Here is a 21,438-nt window from a genome sequence, read left to right as displayed (position 1 = left end):
TTCTCTGTATCCACGCTTAAACATTTCAAACATGCTCACTGAAATGAAAGAGATTCCAACCTGAACCCCAAATTTACTCCTGGTGAAATAAGGGCACTGCAACTTTTATTTCATTTTATTATACTTTATTTTACAGGCATTTTAATGGTCTATTAAATCATATCAGAAAAGGTAGTTTAAAACAGAATCCTAACGGACAAAAATTGAAATCTTTTAGTGAAAAGCAAGAAGAGAAAAATAAAAAAAAATAGTAGGAGTAGATGATAATGATGGTCACTCTTGAAGCCTTTAAACCTTCATCCTTCTCATAACCTGTGGAGAAAGGAGAGAAGAAAAGTTTGTTTGTTTTTACTAAAGAAGAAAATTTCCATAAAATTAATACATTATGTTACTACAATTCAAACACCTATGCAACAGAGTTCCTGCAAGTTTCAGCCAGACTTTAACTTTCACAATAGTAATAATTTAAAAGAAAAAATCTATCTGAATATTGAAAATATATTTAACTTTGTTAAGAACAAGGTAAACTAATGTTTGTTAAATTGAATTGGTGTTTTACAGCATGTGACCCAAGTATTTCAACATCTTGACGACCAAACTTTGTCAACTATCGTCTTGGACAGTGATTGGCGGATTTCAGCCAATTACCAAAACCCCTTTATTTAAACAAATATATTCCCAAAACGACAAAAGAGAGAGGATATCAAAAATGACATTACATAAGTAAACTAACTATACTGCAAGTAAGGTTCAAGAGCAGACAAACTTTGAAGTGTAAAAGTATGAATTAATTTCAAAAGGGTTCATTTATTCTTGTATTATGCATCATGAAGTTTTGTAAAATAAATAAATTCCTCAACAAGAACTACAATTCACAACACAACACTTTAACAAAACAGTGCAACTCTTAAAAAAAACACACATTTTCAAATGTTAAACTTTTTGATATTTCATATAGGGTATATAAACATTTTTAAGGCTGCATATTAAGAAAAAACTTAAGATCTTGCAGAAACCCTGTGTTAGTAAAATAACAGTAAGAGAAGTGTGGACCCCGTGTTCCTATTAGGTAGTATCACCTTTAAGCCCAGTGTGAGAGCCACCAATGAGAAAAACTAAATATATATTTGAACCTTCTTGGGTCTCAGAAAACCTTCTCTTTCTTTACAGAGTCTTGCTTCTGAAAAAAGTTTTAAACTTGCAATTACTGAAAATTAGTGACAAAACTTTCTCTATGGTACTTTGTTTCAGTAGTTACTGTAAATCATCAACTCAGTGAATATAATACGACATGCATAAATTACAAAGAATAAAGTGGATTGTTTTGCTTTTGCTGGAAAGTAAAACCGTTTCAAAACAGCAGGGAAAGCTTGTTTGAGAGGAATGCAGCTCTTAAACCAGTTAGACAAGACATCAAATCTGAGTTAAAGTTCTTGCTGTACTTGTTGCTGCAGTAGATATGATTTTCTCATTAGTTAAAGAAGCATCTACTTTATAAATGTTAATATGTGATTGTCTCAAAATTATTCAGCCTCTTAAACAGAATTATTCTTCACAACACACATTTGCAAATCAGCTGCGTCTTCATCCACACCTTATGTAATAAATCAAATCTAACAGGCGTATCTGAGATATAAAAAAAATACACGGCTTCGTCCATGACTGTACTGTAGTCACGGACTACAGTACAGTGACTGTACAGATGAGGAAAAATGGACAAGTCAGGAGAACTGTCAAGTTCAGGGAATAAATACCGTATATATATATACTTTTTTTTTTTTTCTCAAACAAGTAAAATGATACGAAACACAATCAAGGCCCTGCACATTCCAGAACATAAAGTTGTAAGGACAATTAACAGGTTTCTAGCTGAAACAACTGCAACACCAGCTGTCTGAACAGATGGTGGTTTTATGCATTGTGTTTGTGCATGTTTACCTTGCGAGCACTAGCAGTGAGTCCAGGAGACTTTGCAGACCTGCTAGTGGCTTGAGATCCTCTCTGTGCCTGAGCTGCAACCTGTGGGGCCTTAAAGCTGCCAGCTTTCGCAGATCGTCCCACTGAGGCTTGAGAATTTACTGAAAGGGAGTTTTCCAGACCCTTTCGAGCATTTTTGTGGGACGGCGACTTTCTCAGAACTTTTCCAGGAGATTTTCGAGCGGAATTGCGCAGTTTGTTCAGCCCTTTCTTTAGGTAGTTGTTGCTCTTTGGGGTGTTGTCAATCGTGAACATCATAGACTGCCGACGATCGGCCTGAAATGAATTTAAAGATAACAGTCACCATACTCTATAACAATAGGAAACATGACGGTTCCACTCACGTTTCTACTCACAGGACTAGGGATGGGGTGAAGATTAGAACTGGATGGTCCCCTGCTCACATTCTTGTTCTTGGGAGTGAGTGGATGAGGGAAGCAGCTAGATCTTGTCTTTTTCTTCAGATTAAAAATAAAGAAACATAATAAATTTTTGGTTTTAACAACAACAACAAAATTTTTTCCATAGTTCAGTTAAATTTTGCACAGTACACTCAAAATTGTCAAGGATAGAGACAGTATCGTATAGGTTAAAGACAAGGTTAATAGATTAATCTGTATTTCGGTCATTCATCCAGAGATCTGAATGCAAAAATTTTCACTTCTGCAGGGTTTCTTTTAATTTACAACACAATACAAAGGATTTGAATCTAATTTTTTAAAAAATTAAAAATCAAGCAAAGATCGGGGGCATTCAGTTTGATGCATAAATTGGATCAACCGGGTTATTCCAACATTTTCTGTTTGATTCAAAACAATCATCCATCAAATAAAAACTGCATCGCATTTTTCCAAGATTTATCCTTCAAAATAAATATTGCAAGATTTGTTTTATAATCAGTCAGGATAAACAGTCAAGATCAGAAATTCCAGGTCGGAGTTCAAAATAAATCCGAAATTAAACAAGAAAATCCTGTTTGCGGCACCTATGTATGTACCCAATAGCATTTAATTTTATTTTCATGTTATACAAGCAGATTCGAGCTCTACAGAGCCCCACTAATAAACTATTAATTTGATTCAGGTGTGTTAGTTCAGGGAAACATCTAAAACTTGCAGAATACTAGCCCTGACTTTAAACAATACTATGCTCAATCATTAATTGAGAAAACATTACTGCACATTCTGCTGCACACCTACCTCAGGTGAAATCTGGTGAACAGATAATGTGGATGATGACTGCTTGGAATTCTTTGGGCTTCTCAGTTGAGAGGAGAGGGATGGTCTTGATTGCAGCTGGCCTGGCATCAAGGACAGACGATGGGACCGAGTACTAACCCCCGTGTGGCCCATGAGGGAGTAGCGATGGGAGACCAGGGAGTCCTGCAGTTGGCCTGGCATCATGGATGCCCGTTTCATTGTATCTGATGGGTCCCCAGTGCGAAGCTCTTCGTCCGTGAAAATTAAGGCACTGCCCTGGCCAGTCTACACGAACACAACAAGAGGGATCTCATGAAAAATCTACTTGCTACAAATACTTAGTTTACTTCTCATACTATTTCAGAGTCTACTGCAGGAAGGTTGTTTGTTTTTCCACACCTCTGACTCCACAGGGTAGCTACTTTTCAGATGCGGGAGGCAGGCCTTGTTCCTGGCCTGCAGCTCTGCGATCCTCAGCCAATCCTCAGGCCCACCATCAGGCTCGTTCTCTGCGCCCCCACAGAATGTACTGGTATCTGGAAGAAAGGCGACACAGGACAACTGCTTAGATGATGCAGCATGTTCAAGAAAGTTAGCAGATAACATTTAATCAAATTTTGTTTCAAACTAAAGACCTTCTGAACACCATGCAGATCTGATAGATATGAACTTACTGTATGAATGGACAGCGCTCCGTCTGTAGCCTGGAAGGCCAATGAGCTGATCACTGGCAGCTTTCGTCTTGTCAGCTGGTGCATTAAACATGTCCAAAGACATGGGTTGTGCAGCATGAGCACCGGTGAGATTTGGTTGGGAGCGAGCTGAATGCAGGCTGTAAAAGGTCTCATCTTCACTGCAACCTGGAGTTTTCTAGAGATGGAAAACAAGCAAGAGACTCAAAACTACAGCAGAATCTCAGGGTGGACATAATATTTAAGAGCAAAGACTTTTCCTCTACCTTGGACATAGTGATATTTATGACCTGTGTGGTTCTGCGTCTCTTTACAGATGAAGTTGGATTTTTTCGGGTCGAGTCCAGCTCTATATCAGAATCATCACTTTGTTTGTCATTCCTAGGAATGAAACAACATTTATTTATTTTTCCTCCCATGTATTCAGGCATGGAGATCAAGACCAGTTAAATCATGCAAGTCCTCCAAGTTTCTTCAAATGAAAACATGGATGTTACAAAAATGTCTCATGTGTTCAGGCAAAGACAAGCGGCAGTGAACAGTTTCTCCCTGAAAAGCTCAGATAACTGGTGCAAACCTTCTGACTTTGCTAATGCTACTTTTAATGGAAATAAAATGATAAAGGCTAAGCTAATATACTTTAATATAACTAGTAAATTCAATGATATTTTATGAAAATGTCTAATTTCTCATACAGAAAACAGTTTAGGGCCTATTAATACAAGCACTGTAATGTTCATTACAGCTTAAACCTACCTTCTAGTTCGTTTGGTGTTGATGGGTGTAAAATACAGAGTTTCCAGTGACTCTGCCTGAAGGCCCCGACGTTTGGCTGCCAAACGTTCTGAGCTTCGAACTAGCGGAGTGCTTGATTCTCCAGGTGCAGACAGTTTCCTATAAAGAAAAAGAAGGAAAAAAAACAGAAGAGAAAATCAAGAGAAAATATCAAGGGGAATTTGATCCCTTGATATTCTCGTAGGATCAGTCACAGACTAAAATACAGGACTAAAAATGCAATAGGAGAACCTATTGCATTTTATTTCTTAACTGGTTGTACATTTCTAACATGTTTTTACCACTTTCTTTGCAGAAAACCCTAAAAAAGAAAAACATTTAACAAAATAACATTTTTATTGCAGAATTCCAAACATTTCTACATTTTTTTCATAATTTTTGTAATGTTCTGACAGCTTGAGAACAAAATGTTTAATGTAATTCTTGATTAGTAGATTGCCCCAACTTTGATCCCCTTTACTTTAAAGTCTAACCTTGGACTTGTTAAATAAGATATGGAACATCCATACCAAATGTGATTATTCAAAGCACAATTTGCTAACTTTAGTACATTTATTTTTGTTTGTTTAGTAAAGTAATTCCAATACTCATTTGGCATTTTATATCTAGTTTAAGTACAGTTCAACTTAAATTTAAAGCCATCTATAGAGACTATATGTGTGGTAAAATAGACCTTCTAGATTTTTTAATTAGTGTTTATTCAATAAGTCAAAAACCATAAACTGATCAAGGTGTTTTAAGACAAACCACAGAATACATGCCATATCAATAAATCAGAGTGAATACTACTGCATTTATTCAGTAATATAAAAAACAGTGTGGAAAAACAAAACATTTTTCCAAATTTTGTGTTATTACCCAATCATTTCCAAACCTGGAAGATAGTGAAACTACATTTCATAGTATCAGACATTTTAGGACTGCAATGGACCCATTATCTATAACATTTCCACTCCGTTTAAGGTTTACAATTATTGACTCATAATTTAGAGGTTACCTTGTAGTGTTAAGAGAGTCCTCCAGTGAGCTTTGGTCCAGACTGTCCGAGCTCATGGACCTCTTCACCTGTGCTGTAGTGCTAAAACCCAAGCGCGTCTTCCTGGGAACCTCTAGGTAAGCAGACTCTGTCAGACCACCTCCATCACCATGGATCTTATTCTGTGTTCTCAGGACTTGATCAGCATAAGCCAGCTATGGATGAAAAGATGATGATGCCACAAGAGCATAAGGTGTGATTGTTTTGTATCTTAACTTAATGTGTAGTACCAACCTGTGCCTCTAAACTGGCGACCTGACCCTTGAGTTTTTTCTCATTGGTCTGGACTTTCTCCAAGTCAAGATGGAGTATCTGATTATCCTGGAGAATTGCTTTGAGTTTGTTGTCTTTATCCTCTAGAGCCTGTTTAAGCTCAATGTTTCCCTCTTCGCTTTTCTGGAGAAGCTGCTTCTTGCTGTTGTAATGGCTTACAGCTTTCTCCATCTGTGGGATTGAAATGACCAAACAGACACCTTGGTATGACACAAACAGCAAAATAAAACAACTAAGACATTCAACTTGAAATTTTTAAAGCAGTTACATTGAACCAACCTGAGCCTTGTAGTGTTCAGCAGCCTCTGTTTTCGCTGCAAGTTGTTGCTTCAGCTCTCCATTGATGAGCTCAAGTTCTTCTGCTTTTTCTCTCCGCTTCAAAAGTTGCTCTTTCGCCATTTTCAGAATTTCAAGCTCTTTTTGCAAATCAGCCTCCACTTTACAAGAGGCAACATTTGTCCTCTCCATGGCCTGATTGACTTGAGCAAGCCTGTCTTTCTCAATGACTGCATCTTCAACCCGTTTCTCCAGAGCTCTTTGGTCCCTCTCTACTTGAATTATCTTGGACATGAGTGCTTCTTTTTCTTGTAAAAGAACCTCCTTTTCCTTCAGCGTGGTCAACTGTAAGGCCTGAGCAGCGTCTTTTGTTTGAAGACTTGCAGATAGGGCCTCTTTTTGGTTGTCAAGCTCTGCCTTTACCAAGAGAAGCTGCTGCTGGAGATTGTTCACCAGCTCTGCAGACTCCTGCTGAGTTTCAAGTAATTTCTGCTCTTTGGCACAAAGTCTTTGAGAAATTGTTTCCAACTCTCCTTTAAGCTCCTGTATCTCATCTTGAAGAACATCTTTCTGCTTGGAGTTCTCCAGCTTTAACTCAGCCACGATTTTCTCACTAGCCTCAGCCTCTTCTTTTGCTGTTCGCAACAAACTAACTTGAAGCACAACCTCCTGATTCAAGGTGTTAAGATTTTGATCTTTGTCAGCAATGAGCATCCTTGCTTCTGACAACTCTGCCTGCAGATCCTGAAGCTTCCTTTCAGCTTCAAGGAGGTCATTTTCTTTCTCAGCCTGGGATCCTTTTAATTTTTCAATCTCCTCTTCATGTGAGTGAAGTTGTTCTAGCTGTTTATTTAACTGTTGGACATTCTCATGTAAGCTCTCAAGTTCTTGACTCTGTTCTGCGTTTTCTTTTTGTTGCTTAGCCAAAAGATCTTCATGGGAGTGGATTTCTTCTTCCGTCTTTCTCATCAAGGCACTGAGAGTTTCCACCTGTTTGTTTAAACTTTCGATCTCTTGATTTAGCGAGTTCAACTGCTTTGCGTTTTCAGCCTTCAGCAGCTCCATCTGTTCTTCCTTGGATTGACTCTCACTTCTCAGCATCCTCAGTTCTTCCTCAAAAGCCGACAGTTGTTGCTGAAGAACCTCCTTCTGAGTCTGCAGCTCTTCCTCACTGATTTTTTTTGTTTTGGCCATATCATCCAGTTGTGTTTGCAAACTTTTAATTTCCTGCTGAAGCATATCCGACTGTGTGGCACCTTCTTCTTTAAGGTTGACAAGTTGCTCTTGTTTAGCTTGGATCTCCTCCCTCAGCCTTGATGTTTCTTCCTCAGAAGCAGCCCTCAAGTTTTGAAGTGAATCGTTCTGCTGGGAAATTTCAGTGTCTTTCTGAGCTAGCAGTTTTTCTTTAGCCAACACCTGGTATATTGCAGACTGTAGAGATTCATTCAAACATTCTATCTGATTCTTTAGAGTTTGCATCTTAATGTTTAAGTCCTCCGACTCCTTCCAGTGATCAGCCTTCAATGTTTGGACTTCATCCTCTTTAGATTTAATATCTTGCTTCAGATGATTCACCTCCTCCTCAAGAACTGTTCTGTGTTTTCTCAATTCTTCAATCTGCAAAGAACTTTCCTGTTCTTGTTTGGCTAAGAGATCTTCCTTGGCTTTAATTTGGTTTTCAGCAATCTCCAGAGAACTAGAGATGTTTTTAATCTGCTCATTTAAAGCATCAATCTCCTGCTGCAGTGACTCTGATTTTGTAGACGTCTCTGTCTTTAGCTGAACCACCTGCTCCTCTTTAGCATCAACCTCTACTTTCAGCTTCTTTAGCTCATCTCGAGATGCTTTCATCTGTATTTGAAGGGTTTCGATTTGCTGAGTGGTCTGTTGCTGCTGTTCAGCAAACTGATTTTCCTTCGACTGCAAGTTCTCTTCAGCTGCCCTCAATGAGGAACTAAGACATTCAACCTGAGACTTCAAATCATTTATCTCCTGATGTAAAACATCTGTCTGCTCAGCAGTATGACTTTTTAAGAGTCCCATCTGTTCCTCGTTGGCCTGGATCACTTCCTTAAGTCTGTGATTCTCCTCTTCAGAAGTGGCCATGATGTTCTGATGTGAATCCTTCTGCTGAGAAATTTCCATTTCCTTCTGAACCAACAGCTTATCCTTAGCCAGCAGTTGGTCTGTTGTAGACTTGAGGGATTCATTCAAACATTGGACTTGATCTTTCAGAGTTTGGATCTCATTGTTTAAGACACCCGACTCCTTGCAGTGATCATCTTTTAGCATTCTGACTTCATCCTCTTTGATTTGAATGTTTTGCTTCAATTGATTCACCTCATGCTCAAGAACTGTTCTATGTTTTCTTAATTCTTCAATCTGCAAAGAACTTTCCTGTTCTTGTTTGGCTAAGAGGTCTTCCTTGACTTTAATTTGGTTTTCAGCAATCTGTAAAGAACTGGAGATGCTTTTCAACTGCTCACTTAGAGTGTCAATCTCCTGCTGCAGTGACTTTGATTTTGTAGACATCTCCGTCTTTAGCTGAACCATCTGCTCCTCTTTAGCCTCAATCTCTCCTTTTAACTTCTTTATCTCACCTTGAGACACATTCATCTGCATTTGAAGGGTTTCTATTTGCTGAGTGTTCTGCTGTTTCTGTTCTGCAAACTGATTTTCCTTGCATTGCAAGTTCTCTTCAGCTGCTTTCAGTGAGGAATCAAGACATTCAACCTGAGACTTCAAATCATTTATCTCTTGATGTAAACCATTAGCCTGTTCCAAACTTTCGATTTCCATCAGCCGCATTCGATCTTCCTTAGCTAGAATTGACTTGTTTAGGTTTTTTACCTTCTCTTCAGAAGCAGACAGTTGTTGCTGCAGAAGCTCCGTTTGGCGAGACGTTTCTTCCTGCAGTTTTGTAAGCAAGCCCTGCTGGGTCCGAACTACTTCCTCAGCTTTTCTCAAAGCATCATTAAGATTTTCTATTTGGACTTTTAGGCTGTTGATCTCTTGCTGAAGAGACAGAGAATGTTGAGTGCTAGCATTCTTGAGAGAGACTAGTTCCTCAGTTTTTTGCCTAATCTCTCCTTTTAGCCTCTGCACCTCCTCCTGACAGCTTAAAATCTGTTGCTGAAGTATTTTCTTTTCTTCAGCATTCTCTTGCTGGGTTTTAGCCAGCAGATCCTGTTTAAAATGGATTTCTTCCTGAGCCCGTTTCAGGGATGAATTAAGGCCTTCCGTACAAACTGTTAAGGTTTGGATTTTATTGTGAAGAATTTCTTCTTCATGTGATTTTTCCTCTAGTAATTTATCAAGTGTGTCTTGTTTGGACTGAATTTCATCTTTGCTTATTTTACTTTCTTCTGCAAACAAGTTGACTTCTTCTTTGAGGTTGGAAATTTGTTGGTCTCTATCAGCTAACAGAGTGGTAGTAGCCTCCAGCTTCATCTCCAGATCCTTCATCTGTACATCAGTCTGATGTAGAAGATCTTCATGCTCTCTCTTTAAGTCTTTTAATGTTGTTATTTCCTGTTCACAAGCTTCAATGTGTTGTTGCAGTTTGGTCATCTGCTCAGTTTTCTGGTGCTCAACATGCTCAAGCTGAAGTTTCAGATCACTGATTTCTTGTTCAAGAACCGTCCTCTGTTCATCCAGATGTTTTCTCAGCTTCTCCACAATTTCATCCTTGGCTTGAATCATTTGTTCAGTTTGTGCCTTTTGTTGTTTAAGTAGCTCTTTATACTGAGTTATTTCTTCCTCACATTCAGCCAACTTCTGAGTTATGGTATGAATCTGTTCTTCTGCCTTTCTTAAGGAACAAAGTGTGCCCTCAAGCTCATTCTTCAGACTGATAATTTCAGTCTCCAACATTTCTCTCTGGTGATACAAGAAGAGGAGACACCTAATAAACATTTCTATCATGGGATACGTTTATTTCTATAGCCCAGCAATAGGGCCAGGGGTTATAAACTGTAAACTATTACCCTCACATGGTCCCTGCACACTTTGCCAAAAAAAAAAAAGCAAAAACACTCCCAACTTTTTTCAGACCCCACTTTGCATAATTGTGCCTTTTCTTTTATCATCATCTTAAAATAAAATATCCAAAAGTTCTTTACAAATTTATGGCAGACATTTCTGCAGAGAATAGTTTTCAAATATGATAACTGTAGAAAAGAGACAGAAAGCAAATAAAGAAGGGCTCAAAAGAGAAAGCAAGGAACAAAGGACAGACACAAAGAAGAAAGGATGTACAAAATTAAAGTTAGACAATTTGTTTTTGTTTTGTATCTCATACTCATGTAAGGTGACTGGCAGCACAGTGTACAATGTTATATATTTTTTTTCTGTTTGTGAAAACACAAAACTAATAAAAATGTTTAAAAAAAAAAAAAGTTAGACAATCAGAGAGGGAATAAAGTCTGGAATACAAATATATTTCCATATTCTTATTTTATTCTTCCAATCTTAATCCAGACGTGGAAAATACTAAAATAAAACTAAACCTTTGCTTACCTCCATTATAGGACCCATATTTTCCCCAACTTCCTCTTTGTTGGCTTTGTTTAGTTCTTCCTCTAAACAGGAGATTTTTCCTTGGAGGATCTGAACTTGGTCATACAAGAGTTCCTAAAGAATAAGGAACCAGAATTAAAAATAGTAACAGCAAAATAGAAACGGTGCTGCACAGTTTTATTGTGACTCTATTACCCACCTTTTGTGTGGTTGCTTGGTTGAGTTCTGATTGCAAATGGCTTGTTTTGTTTCTCCACTCCTCCTCAGCAGACGCTTGAGCTTGTGTCAGCTGGCCGTTTTCTGCTTCAAAGACGGCCAACTTGGAACACAAAGCTCTCATCTGACAATAATTCAAACATCTTTTAGAATTAGGCATACAATAAATATTTAATTTTCTAGTTTTAAGGGCTAAAACAGACAAAATCTATATGTACTATGTGGCTGTGCCTAACCCTATTTACAATAAAAGCAATGGCATTACACTGGCATACACACAGAGCATGTCAAGCGCTAATGAATTTAACAGAAAGTAGAGTTTACTCATAATTACCTGGAAGGAGAGATCACCATTTTCTCCTGTAAGTTCATCCACCTTCCGCTCCATATAAATAGAGGTACTCTTCAAATCTTTGTTTTCCTTTAGCAGCTCGTTAAGGCGCAATTGTAACCTAAGAAAATGAATCACAAGTTTGTTTTTTTCCTTACCTTTATATACATTTATCCATCAAGATAAACTTCTCTCACCTCTTATTTCAGATTGTATTGAATTGCATTAGATAGATTTAGACATTTTATTAAAATCATATTGGCACACACGGATTTGGAGATCAGTGCCTCCAAATCCGAGGCCATGGTCTTGAGCTGGAAAAGGGTAGAGTGCCTTCTCCGGGTCAGAGGGGGTGTCCTGCCCCAAGTGGAGGAGTTTAAGTATCTCGGGATCTTGTTCACGAATGGGGGAAGAAGGGAGCGGGAGATCGACAGGCGGATTGGCGCAGCGTCTGCTGTCAAGCGGGCGCTGTACCGGTCCGTTGTGGTGAAGAGAGAGCTGAGCCAAAAAGCGAAGCTCTCGATTTACCGGTCGATCTACGTTCCCACCCTCATCTATGGTCATGAGCTTTGGGTCATGACCGAAAGAACGAGATCGCGGATACAAGCGACCGAAATGGGTTTTCTCCGTAGGGTGGCTGGGCTCTCCCTTAGAGATAGGGTGAGAAGCTCAGTCATCCGGGAGGGACTCAGAGTAGAGCCGCTGCTCCTTCACATCGAGAGGAGCCAGTTGAGGTGGCTTGGGCATCTGGTCAGGATGCCTCCTGGACGCCTCCCTGGTGAGGTGTTCCGGGCACGTCCCACCCGGAGGAGGCCCCGGGGAAGACCCAGGACACGCTGGAGGGACTATGTCTCTCGGCTGGCCTGGGAACGCCTCGGGATTCCCCCGGAGGAGCTGGAAGAAGTGGCTGGGGAGAGGGAAGTCTGGGCCTCCCTTCTGAAGCTGCTACCCCCGCGACCCGACCTCGGATAAGCGGAAGAAGATGGATGGATGGATGGATGGCACACTTACGAGTTGTTTTTGGCCTCAAGCTCAGTGATTTGTTCGGTGATTGTCTGCTCCTGATTTCTTTGTTCCATGTTCACCTTATCTAGGCGGTACTGCAACTGGTTGATATAAGATTCTAAAAAAAAAAAAAAATCAATTATGGAGCAAAAGTAGAAATGGAAAAAGACAGCAACAAGAAAAGAGAAATAAACCTTGCATAACGAGTTATTTGTCCTACCTTTCTGGGTAATTAGTGCAACTGTGCTGGTTAGCTGCTTCTCCAAATCATCTCTGTATTCTCTGTCTTTGATCATCTGTCTTCGCATTTTTCTCATCTGAAACTTAGGTGTATTCATGACCTCAGCCAGAGGAGATTTGCTGCAGAAATAAAAGTTAAAGAACGAGATTCGTACATCTAAATACAAACAGGCTTAATTTGAGTTATAATAAACAGAAGGTCCAATTAAACAAACTCAAGCTGGATTTAACTGAAATTTCCATCAATACCTGACAGAGGAGGAAGCCACCGTTTCCAGATCAACAAAGTTGACCTTCTGTGTACGCAGAAAGACTGGAGACTCATTGTCTGAGACCGAGGAAATGGTGGACAGATTGGAGGTGGAAGTGGAGTTGGATGATGAATTTTGAAAGATTTGTGGAGATACAGGCAGATCTGAACAGGTTTGCAGTTTCTATGTCAGTCCAAATCAGTAGCTCACACACATTGGTATTTAGGGGTTAAAGGTTTAGACTTACATTTCCTTGTCAAGTATGTGTCCAGTGTTTTGTTCAGATAAACACAACCTTCTTTCTCACTCACATAACAGTCGGTCATGTTGGCAAGCTCATGCTAACAGAGAGAAATATACACATATGGACATTCAATTCCAATTACATGTCATGATATTAGAAGCACTGAACAAAATACAATTTTTTTTTATCATGTACTATAACATACTTCTGCATCACAATCCAGTTCACTAAGCGTGTGGCGATCATTCATCATGTCATGATAAAACAGCAACAAAAGCACCTGAGAACAAAGTAAAATCTAATCAGAATGGGTTTAAATTTATGCTTTCATCATTCATTTCACCACATTTGATCTCCTTTGTTTTTAACCTTTGAAATTTCCACCGTTAGGTTCTTTCCGTCTTTTATGCTGTCCCATGATATAGGGGTGCCTTTAGTTGGGTTAAACTTGCACGCTACTGATGGAAAAAAGAGACAAAAAATTACTTCCCAAGTTAGGCTACTTTCTATAGTAGTTCCCAGTCAGCTGATTTACAGTCATAGCTTGCCATTTGTAATTTCATAACACATTAAACACATTTCAGTTATAAGTTCATAGTACTTAACTGTATAGAGATCCTGCTCAAATTTCTTTTCATAAATTTTGAAGTTGGGTCAGTTCCTTCACACACTTGCAATTTTTTGTTACAACTATGGCAGTCGTCCAGCAAAAGTAGGCTGGTTTATACTATTTCTAACTGGGAAATAAGAGTAATTCCCAGTTAGAATTACTAACATTTGGGCCCACTGGATCCTCAGGAGCTGGTTTCAACTAGCAGGATTCTGAAGATCTTGTCTGCATGCCGAGTGTTGGCAAAGTAATGACTTGATTCTCGCAAGTTGGAATAGGTAACATATTATACATTTTATGCATATTTTAAAGTAATACATAAAGCTTACCTTCCAGGAACTCTCTAATGAAACGAACCCGATCCTCAAAAGAATCACTGAAACAGGGGATTTCCCTCTTTTTCCTGTTACAACACAAAAATGACAAAATCAACTATCAAGAATGAAACACAAAGCTTGAACCCCTTTTTATAAGAAACTGATACTTCATGAGTTCTCTCCAATTTTTACATTTGACTTATAGTTTCCACGTGTGTACTGTAAACACATATCATTCCTGCACAAGAAAACATACAGTAGTATCTATGCATCAAAAAAGAACCCAAAAGGAACACTATTAAAAATAAGCTGCTATAATGCCATTACAATTAAATTAAAAAGGTAAACAGTTGTTCAAATAAACCACATCAGCTATGCTAACATACTTTGCATGACAATAAGTACATTTACATTTATGGAAATTTAATATACCTTGTAAATATATTTTACACTGGGAATCAAAATCAAATACACTAGGTATTGCAGTGGTTTTTGCATATTATGTTTTGTTCTTGATATTATATTTTAAATTAAGAAATACTATGTTGCTTTTCACTTTATTTTGTTTGATAGGAATTTCAAAACTATTTTAACTATATTAAACTACAATGTTTAAGTTTTAGACATACTATGTTTGTGGTTATAAATGAAATACTTCCTTGCATATTTAGTTGTTGGAAAAACAGTCATCAATAATACAATATTGCATACATCATAAGCCAGATGTCACAGTGGATGTAGCCATAAAAACATGTAGAAAATAGTTATATCAGTGACTCTATTTCAAACACAGATCTTTGTTCAAAGACAGAAAATACCTTAGTTTTTAAGAACTGTGAAAACATTATCTAAACACTTATAGTTAATTAAATTAATATTTCAGCACTGGAAAATTATCAGTAATTCAACACTTCAACTTAGACTGTGTGGGAAAATCTTATTAGAAACGAAGCTACTAGGACAACAAATGAAGGAGAAAGGGTGAAAAGGGATTCAGTCAGACACAGCTATTACTCCAATAACAGGGTAAGGTGTAAAAAGACATGGCAAACCTCCCTGTTTGTACAAACAAACCCAGAACTTCAACGCTCCAACTTACAGTACATGAATCAGTTTCACCAGGACCACCCCATCCTGTAAATCATCGATCTGTATCTCGCTTTTCAATGCAGTGATACTATTGACCTGCACAACAATAATTTGAAATAAAATGAGTAAATTTTAAAAAGTATTCTATTATTACATGGATACCCAATATTAGCTTAAACTTACCCAGCTGAGAAGAGCCTTAGTACCCACGTTTGTCATCTTGGTTGACCCTTTATCTCAAAGGGATTTTAAACTATGAGGGGAAAAATTAACAGCTTACTACTAAGAACTTGAGCAAACAAATGTGAAAACCTTTCAGTTCATATGAGTTCCAGTGCAGTTATCGTATTTAATAACGCCTTTTTTTTCTGCAACATTTCTTAGTTTTTGAATTGCAACAATGCTATCATCGTTTTTTTAAGCTAAGCGATAAATACAGTAACGTTTCTTAATTAACGTTCCACGAAAACTCAGGCAAGATAAAATGTTCCCTTCAAGTAGGTACTCACCTAAATTGTCTTCCTTATTAGACAGTATCTTCTTATGCTACATCAACTTCCAACACAAACAGTAACAGATACGAGTTTCATCAGGTGAAACGCGACAAAAAATTCAAACTGCCTTTAGAAGATTGAACCAACCAATCGGTGTACTCATATTGACGCGTGTGAAAACAGATGAAGGCGATTGGATTAAAAGCCGGAAAATGTAGGTACGTAAAAATTGTGACGTTTCCCCGCCTTGTTTTTTTTTTTTTGTTTTGTTTTTTTTTTGGAGGGGTGGGTGGGGCGTCGCCATGTTGGAAGTGGCAACCCATTACAGCATGTTTGGTAAAGTTTCGCACAAAACAAATTAAATAAAGTTAGTTTCATTTGTAAAAATAGAATTAGTTTTACGTTGTATATATTTCAGTTATTTTTTACGTAAAAACGTATGGGTGAATGTGAACATTCTTAATATAATTTTTCGCGTGGCAGTGGTAGTAGTAGTAGTTTTACAACTAACTGGTTGTTACCCCCATACAATTTTTGACGGTAATATTATCAGCGCTACTTTTGAAATATAAAGAATAGAAATTGGCATTTTGACACTGTTTTCTCAAAAATGCCACCCACAACATAGGGACAACATGGGCATATTTAAATCAGGAAGTATTTTATCTGCTATAAATCAATGGTTTAATTTCAATCTGCCTTTGCTTTATGTAGTCAAGCGAGACTTGGCGCCTGGAAAGTAAAATTTAATAAACTAATAAAAAGTTTGGTTATTTAATATCAGGTTGCACAATCAGGTTTTCTTAATAGGCTAAAATATAATTTCAACCTGTAAAGTCAGCATTCTTTTTTTTACGGGAATTACCTATAAACTAGTTCTCCAGTTATCTTTACTACAAATCCCAGAATGCATGTGTTGGTTACCTTGGAATCAGATTGTTGTGTGAAAAGGCTGCTTCAGTAAAGAAGAGCCCCACCGAAACGTCAATTTGAACATCTATTACACGGTAACTTTACTTTATTGGTTAGTTTAGGATTTATATCACTGATTAATTGTTAAAAATATGAAGACATCTACGCTAAATATCTCACAAAAATGATATATGTCTCTTAATCCTGCAGGTTATTGAAAGTGTTCATGGATAAAATTATGTGTGGAGCTCCGGTGGATTTATCTTTCAGAAGTCTCACCAGATTGACAGGTTCTGATCTTCATCATGGTTTCTCTAAATGTTCGTACTTTCTGATGATCAGCTTGATTACTGAGTTTCATTTCTGTTTATCTTAATTGAAAATAGAAAATGAACAGCAGGTCTTATAGGGCTTTAATGCCATTTGACTGAGTTATATTTTTAAAAATGAAAAGACGATGTGTTTTCTTAAATGAAAATAATTTAAATGTTTATTATACAATCAATCTCTTCAATTACTTGTAAGACAAGATTTTTTTTATTATTATTATTTATCATCATGTTTCTGGAACATAACACAATTGCAGTGGTACCCTCAATGATAAATAAATATGTCTTAATCAGTCCTTAGACTGCAGCAAATACTGTAGGTGTAAGTGTGTCTGCAAAGGGGCAGAAGAGGATGGAAGCTGAATGAGGTTATGATGAGTTACATACCTTCAGTTGCATTACATAGGTTTATTTACATCATTTATTTATTTTTATTTAATTATTTATCTTTTTATTTTTGTGTGTGTTGAAAATTTTGTAAAATTTCTGAGTACAAATTTTTTTACCACAAATCCAAGCTGGCATGACAATAAAAAATCCTTGAATCCTTGAATAGGTTAGGTAGTACGGTTGGCCACGCAAGTGATGCAGTCAGTAACAAAAAATGAACATGTCTGTTTATGATTTCTACTGTTTTTTGTAGCAAAATAATATTTGCATGACAAAAGCTTTAATAACCTAAATAGTATGTCAATGTAATAAAAATAAATAGCCAGTATTTCAAATTCTCTACCTTTCTTGTATTTTCTGTTTTAGACGCTTGGACAGAGAATCCCCACAGCAGTCTTCGACCTTTAAAAAAAAATTCAGAAAGTAAATATCTTAGCTGCTCCCTCCGTCTCAGTAACAACAGCATCATTGACCTGTGTGACCTCCATCAGACAGTGAGCCACTTCCTGGCTGAACCCTCAAGTCTCGCCTGGCTGGACCTCTCCTTCAACAAACTCTCACATATAGATAAGGTAAGTTTCATTTGACCATGTCCAGTGCAGCTACAACGCCTTGCAAAAATCTTCATACACCTTTGTCTTTTTTACATCTGCAAATTTAATTAGTTCTCTGGAATGATAGTGTCTTTATATGTGAAACCAACACAAAGTGATGCATTATAATTGTGAACGAGAATTCAATTAATACAAGGTTTTCAAAACTCTTTTCAAAAATATCGGATAAATTTTGATGGCATACATGTGAATTTGTCCCTTGCTACTCCGATAAACCTAAATGAAATCCTATGTATTCAATTGTTTTGAGAATGAAGATAAAGAAACACAGCAGAAAGTCAGGGACAAAGTTGTAGGTTAAATCGGCTTTGATCATAAAATATTATCCCAATCTTTCATCATTTCACTGAGCATTTCATAAGTCCTTCCAAATCTGACCCTTTATGGAAGAGGGAGGAGAGAGAAGCAGTTGTTGAAAGAGAACCATAAGAAGTCATATTTTCAGTCCACAGCTATGTAGAGGACAAAGGCAAGCACACACGTGGAAGGAGGTGTTTAGATAAGACAAGTTAAATCTTAATGCTATCATCTATGGAAAATTAGCACACCCAATCCCCACAGTGAAACATAGCTGTGTCAGTATCATCTGTCTTGAGCAGGAAAAGGGAAGCTGATGAGTGTTAATGTGAGGAAACACAAAATCAATGGAGATTGCAAAGATTTGCTACTGGTGACAGCCATAAACAGGCAGCCAGAGCTGCAATGGAGTGACTTATCAATGCACAGCTGCATATTCATGTACCGTATTGGAATGGCTCTGTCAAAGTCCAAGCCTAATCGCAATTAACAATCTGATGCAATACTTGAAAATGTCTGTTATATTCTCTCCATCAGTCTGATGTGGCTAAAGCAGTTTTAAAAAAAAAGAGAGAAAATGCCCAAAAATGTAACTCTCATCCTTATTCTGATAACAACATATGGACTCAAAAAGACCTGGTGATTCATAGGCTGTCACATTAATAAAGCTTGCGCACAAATATGTTGCAGGTTTTGTGCGAGTTGCATGGACTCCGCGTGTTATATCTTCATGGAAACAACATTTCTACTCTGTCAGAGGTGGACAGGTTGGGTGTGCTCCCCCATCTTCACTCCGTCACTCTACATGGAAACCCCATAGAGACAAACAAGACTTACAGGTAGAGACATTTCTCTAACACACATCTTACCGAGTTGAGACAATATTACAGGGAGGTCCTTTACTTGTAAAAAATTTTTATATGACTGCAGAAATGCAGTCATCTACTGTTGTCATTTGTTGCTATGTATACAATACACATATGTACAGAGATTAAGTACGTGCTTTTGGTTCACCGATACAGACAGAGCAGAAACGGAGGGATTGCTCTAGACCTGAATGTTGTGCAGGCACGTATGTGCACGACATTGCAAACAGGTGCTTAAACACGGATCAAATTCCTTTCCTGGTCTGCACAGCAACAGTACTTAAACACACACACACACACAATTCACGGTTAAGAAACTACGATGTCTTTTTTATGTCTGCTGGTTAAAACAGTGATCACTTTTTAAACAGTCCAGTTTTTTTACATTTGATTTTCAACACAAAATGCAACACTTGCAAGATTAGCTTTACTGCTTTCAAACCTGGCACAGCTAGAAACTCTTAAAAAGTAAAAACAAGTGCAATATTCAGTGTGTAGTTTTCTGTGTGCAGGAATCGTGTGATTTCGGCATTGCCGCAGTTAAAAACGATGGACTTCAGTGCTGTGACACAGCAGGAGCGAGTCCTGGCTAAGCTGTGGCATCAGAGCAACTCCCGCTGCAGAAGCAGCAAGAAGAGCCTTCACTGAATGCTAGTGTGTGGAAATCATAACTCAATTCAAAAGCTTCACTGCAAGAAAACAGATTTTTAAATATGCACATTTGCCACCAGTATTTCAACTGAAATTAGTGTTGTAAATATTTCTTGCAATTCAATGTCACAATTTGAGGTTTCTGTGCTGGAAATAGAAAAATAACTGAGATTTAGTTTTTTTGTTGGAGAACATCACTGAAACCTACTCGTTTCACATTTTAGCCAGTATTAACTTGCAATTTTTCAAATCTAATCATGGCATGGAATATGAGTTTAACCGATTATGAAGTTTAAGTTCAAACGTCTCTGAACTTACAGGTGCATCTCATCTGTAAGTTGAATAATATTGAACAGTTATGCCATGTCAACAATCCTAATTAGGACATGTAAACCTGAAATATTTAATGGATTTATTACATAGAGAGTGTTATATTATTAAGTGTTTATTTCTAAAAAAAAAAATATATATATATATATATTGTTAGGAATTACAAGCAATGAAACCTATTCAGTTCCTCACATAATTAAGAGATCATGCAAGACCAAAAAAGATATATTACATAGAAATATTATGTCTGACAAAATCATTTGAAAGGCTGCAGACTTGACAGTTGTTCAGCAGAGAGTTATTGAGCCTCTCCACAGGGAGGTTGAACACAAAGACCTAAGAGTCACTGCAAGTCATTTACAGTTCATGTTCTGGTACAGAACAATCCAGAACGCGGACTATAACTTTTGTATTCCTGGTTTTAAACCCCTGCTGCACCAGAGACATCAGAAATATCTTGCATGGACCAAGAAGGAAAATAAGTAAATTTTTGCTTAGTGGACCAATTTGCTTGACTGACAAGTACATTTTCCTGATATAAACTTACAAATAATCCAGGAGGAATTGTCTAAGAAAGAGAACTTGGGTTTTTTATTAGCCATAATCATCAAATTCTAAATCCTAGAAATGTATCAATATATGTGTACAATGTCATAATTACTTTTTGAATGACTGAAATAAAGTAACATTTCAATGTTATGCTAATATATGAATTTGTACCTGTAGAAATGTTTGATTCTTAATGTAAATTATCTGTTAAAACTCTGTAACATCACTAAATAAACTACTTCTCAGAAGTCAACATGTGGTCACTACAATAAGACACAATTGTTTTCTTGAAACTTTTTAATGAACTGATTAAACCAAACAAAAATATTTTTAACTTTTTGGTACTAGCCTAAGATAGTACAAACATACAGTCTTCCATGTATTACACATTTAAGTAACAGAAAAAAAAATGCCAAGAATCCATTGCATAACAAAAGCACTAATCAATTGTGTGGTATAAATAGTCTTGCAAGCTCCCTTTAGCGACTTGAGATCGTCTCATGTTGTGCCCTCCCTTAAAGAGCACATGTACAGTTAGAAACAAAAACACATAAATAATCGGCAAAAGATCTGAGGTTATTTAATCTGCTCGGGTATAAAGATTATCACTCTTCCATGCTGCAACAAGTTAGATTCTGATTAATATGAAAACCTCAATCCGGGGGGGGGGAAAAAGGCTTTAAGTAAAAAGCTAACAATCGCAGACCTGAAAAGCAGTTTTGTTTCCTAAAAAATTGTCATCCTACAGGACCTTCATACGATCCACCAGCTACAGATGTAGTCGATCGGAAAATTCTGTACAAAGGTAACGATCGTACAGCGAGTCTTTGCATCCTCCACAGGCCACTCGCTTCACCCTTGATTTTCTAACCCTGTCATTAAAAAGGTTAAGTTCGTGCCCAAGTCATCAGGAGGGCAGGATACTTGAACATCTCTG

General features: G+C 37.5%; 2 protein-coding genes across 7 annotated transcripts; one reads left to right on the top strand and one right to left on the bottom strand.

Annotated features, from left to right (window-relative positions):
* Window positions 1–108: 108 nt before the first annotated feature.
* LOC114161837 (nuclear mitotic apparatus protein 1) lies at window positions 109–15,700 on the bottom strand. Of its 4 annotated transcripts, none has more exons than XM_028045428.1 (25): window positions 15,579–15,700; window positions 15,253–15,322; window positions 15,080–15,165; window positions 13,993–14,066; window positions 13,423–13,511; window positions 13,259–13,333; window positions 13,057–13,150; window positions 12,808–12,973; window positions 12,539–12,678; window positions 12,325–12,436; window positions 11,317–11,434; window positions 10,966–11,106; window positions 10,767–10,880; window positions 6,252–10,127; window positions 5,934–6,143; window positions 5,661–5,854; window positions 4,625–4,762; window positions 4,135–4,249; window positions 3,851–4,046; window positions 3,576–3,712; window positions 3,177–3,461; window positions 2,334–2,435; window positions 1,939–2,253; window positions 1,134–1,180; window positions 109–312 (listed from the first exon to the last, which is right to left on the bottom strand). In XM_028045428.1, the coding sequence occupies exons 2-24, from the start codon at window positions 15,286–15,288 to the stop codon at window positions 1,145–1,147; spliced, it is 6,849 nt and encodes a 2,282-aa protein (XP_027901229.1). In that variant the 5' UTR covers window positions 15,289–15,322; window positions 15,579–15,700; the 3' UTR covers window positions 109–312; window positions 1,134–1,144. The 4 variants fall into 4 exon arrangements, with proteins under 4 accessions (XP_027901229.1, XP_027901233.1, XP_027901230.1 ...); XM_028045432.1 differs by having other exon boundaries at window positions 12,808–12,886; XM_028045429.1 differs by having other exon boundaries at window positions 13,423–13,508.
* Window positions 15,701–16,257: 557 nt separating this feature from the next.
* On the top strand, window positions 16,258–21,168 carry lrrc51 (leucine rich repeat containing 51). Of its 3 annotated transcripts, none has more exons than XM_028045446.1 (5): window positions 16,258–16,570; window positions 16,686–16,765; window positions 17,561–17,766; window positions 18,796–18,944; window positions 19,484–21,168. In XM_028045446.1, the coding sequence occupies exons 2-5, from the start codon at window positions 16,702–16,704 to the stop codon at window positions 19,617–19,619; spliced, it is 555 nt and encodes a 184-aa protein (XP_027901247.1). In that variant the 5' UTR covers window positions 16,258–16,570; window positions 16,686–16,701; the 3' UTR covers window positions 19,620–21,168. The 3 variants fall into 3 exon arrangements, with proteins under 3 accessions (XP_027901247.1, XP_027901246.1, XP_027901248.1); XM_028045445.1 differs by having other exon boundaries at window positions 16,686–16,795; XM_028045447.1 differs by lacking the exon at window positions 19,484–21,168 and having other exon boundaries at window positions 16,686–16,795; window positions 18,796–18,948.
* Window positions 21,169–21,438: the final 270 nt, after the last annotated feature.

Source organism: Xiphophorus couchianus, chromosome 18 (assembly GCF_001444195.1).
Source record: "Xiphophorus couchianus chromosome 18, X_couchianus-1.0, whole genome shotgun sequence".
NCBI lineage: Eukaryota > Metazoa > Chordata > Actinopteri > Cyprinodontiformes > Poeciliidae > Xiphophorus > Xiphophorus couchianus.
The sequence above is the reverse complement of the archived record's forward strand: the minus strand, read 5'-3'. Positions and strand labels throughout refer to the sequence as shown.

Coding starts and splice junctions, on each gene's coding strand:
- LOC114161837 (XM_028045428.1), bottom strand. CDS start 15,288: ATGACAAACGTGGGTACTAAGGCTCTTCTCAGCTGG. Junction 4,047..4,134: donor TAAATATCACTATGTCCAAG/GTAGAGGAAAAG, acceptor TTCCATCTCTAG/AAAACTCCAGGTTGCAGTGA. Junction 3,713..3,850: donor GAGCGCTGTCCATTCATACA/GTAAGTTCATAT, acceptor CCTTTCTTCCAG/ATACCAGTACATTCTGTGGG.
- lrrc51 (XM_028045445.1), top strand. CDS start 16,702: ATGGATAAAATTATGTGTGGAGCTCCGGTGGATTTATCTTTCAGAAGT. Junction 16,796..17,560: donor TCATCATGGTTTCTCTAAAT/GTTCGTACTTTC, acceptor TTTCTGTTTTAG/ACGCTTGGACAGAGAATCCC. Junction 18,945..19,483: donor GAGACAAACAAGACTTACAG/GTAGAGACATTT, acceptor TTCTGTGTGCAG/GAATCGTGTGATTTCGGCAT.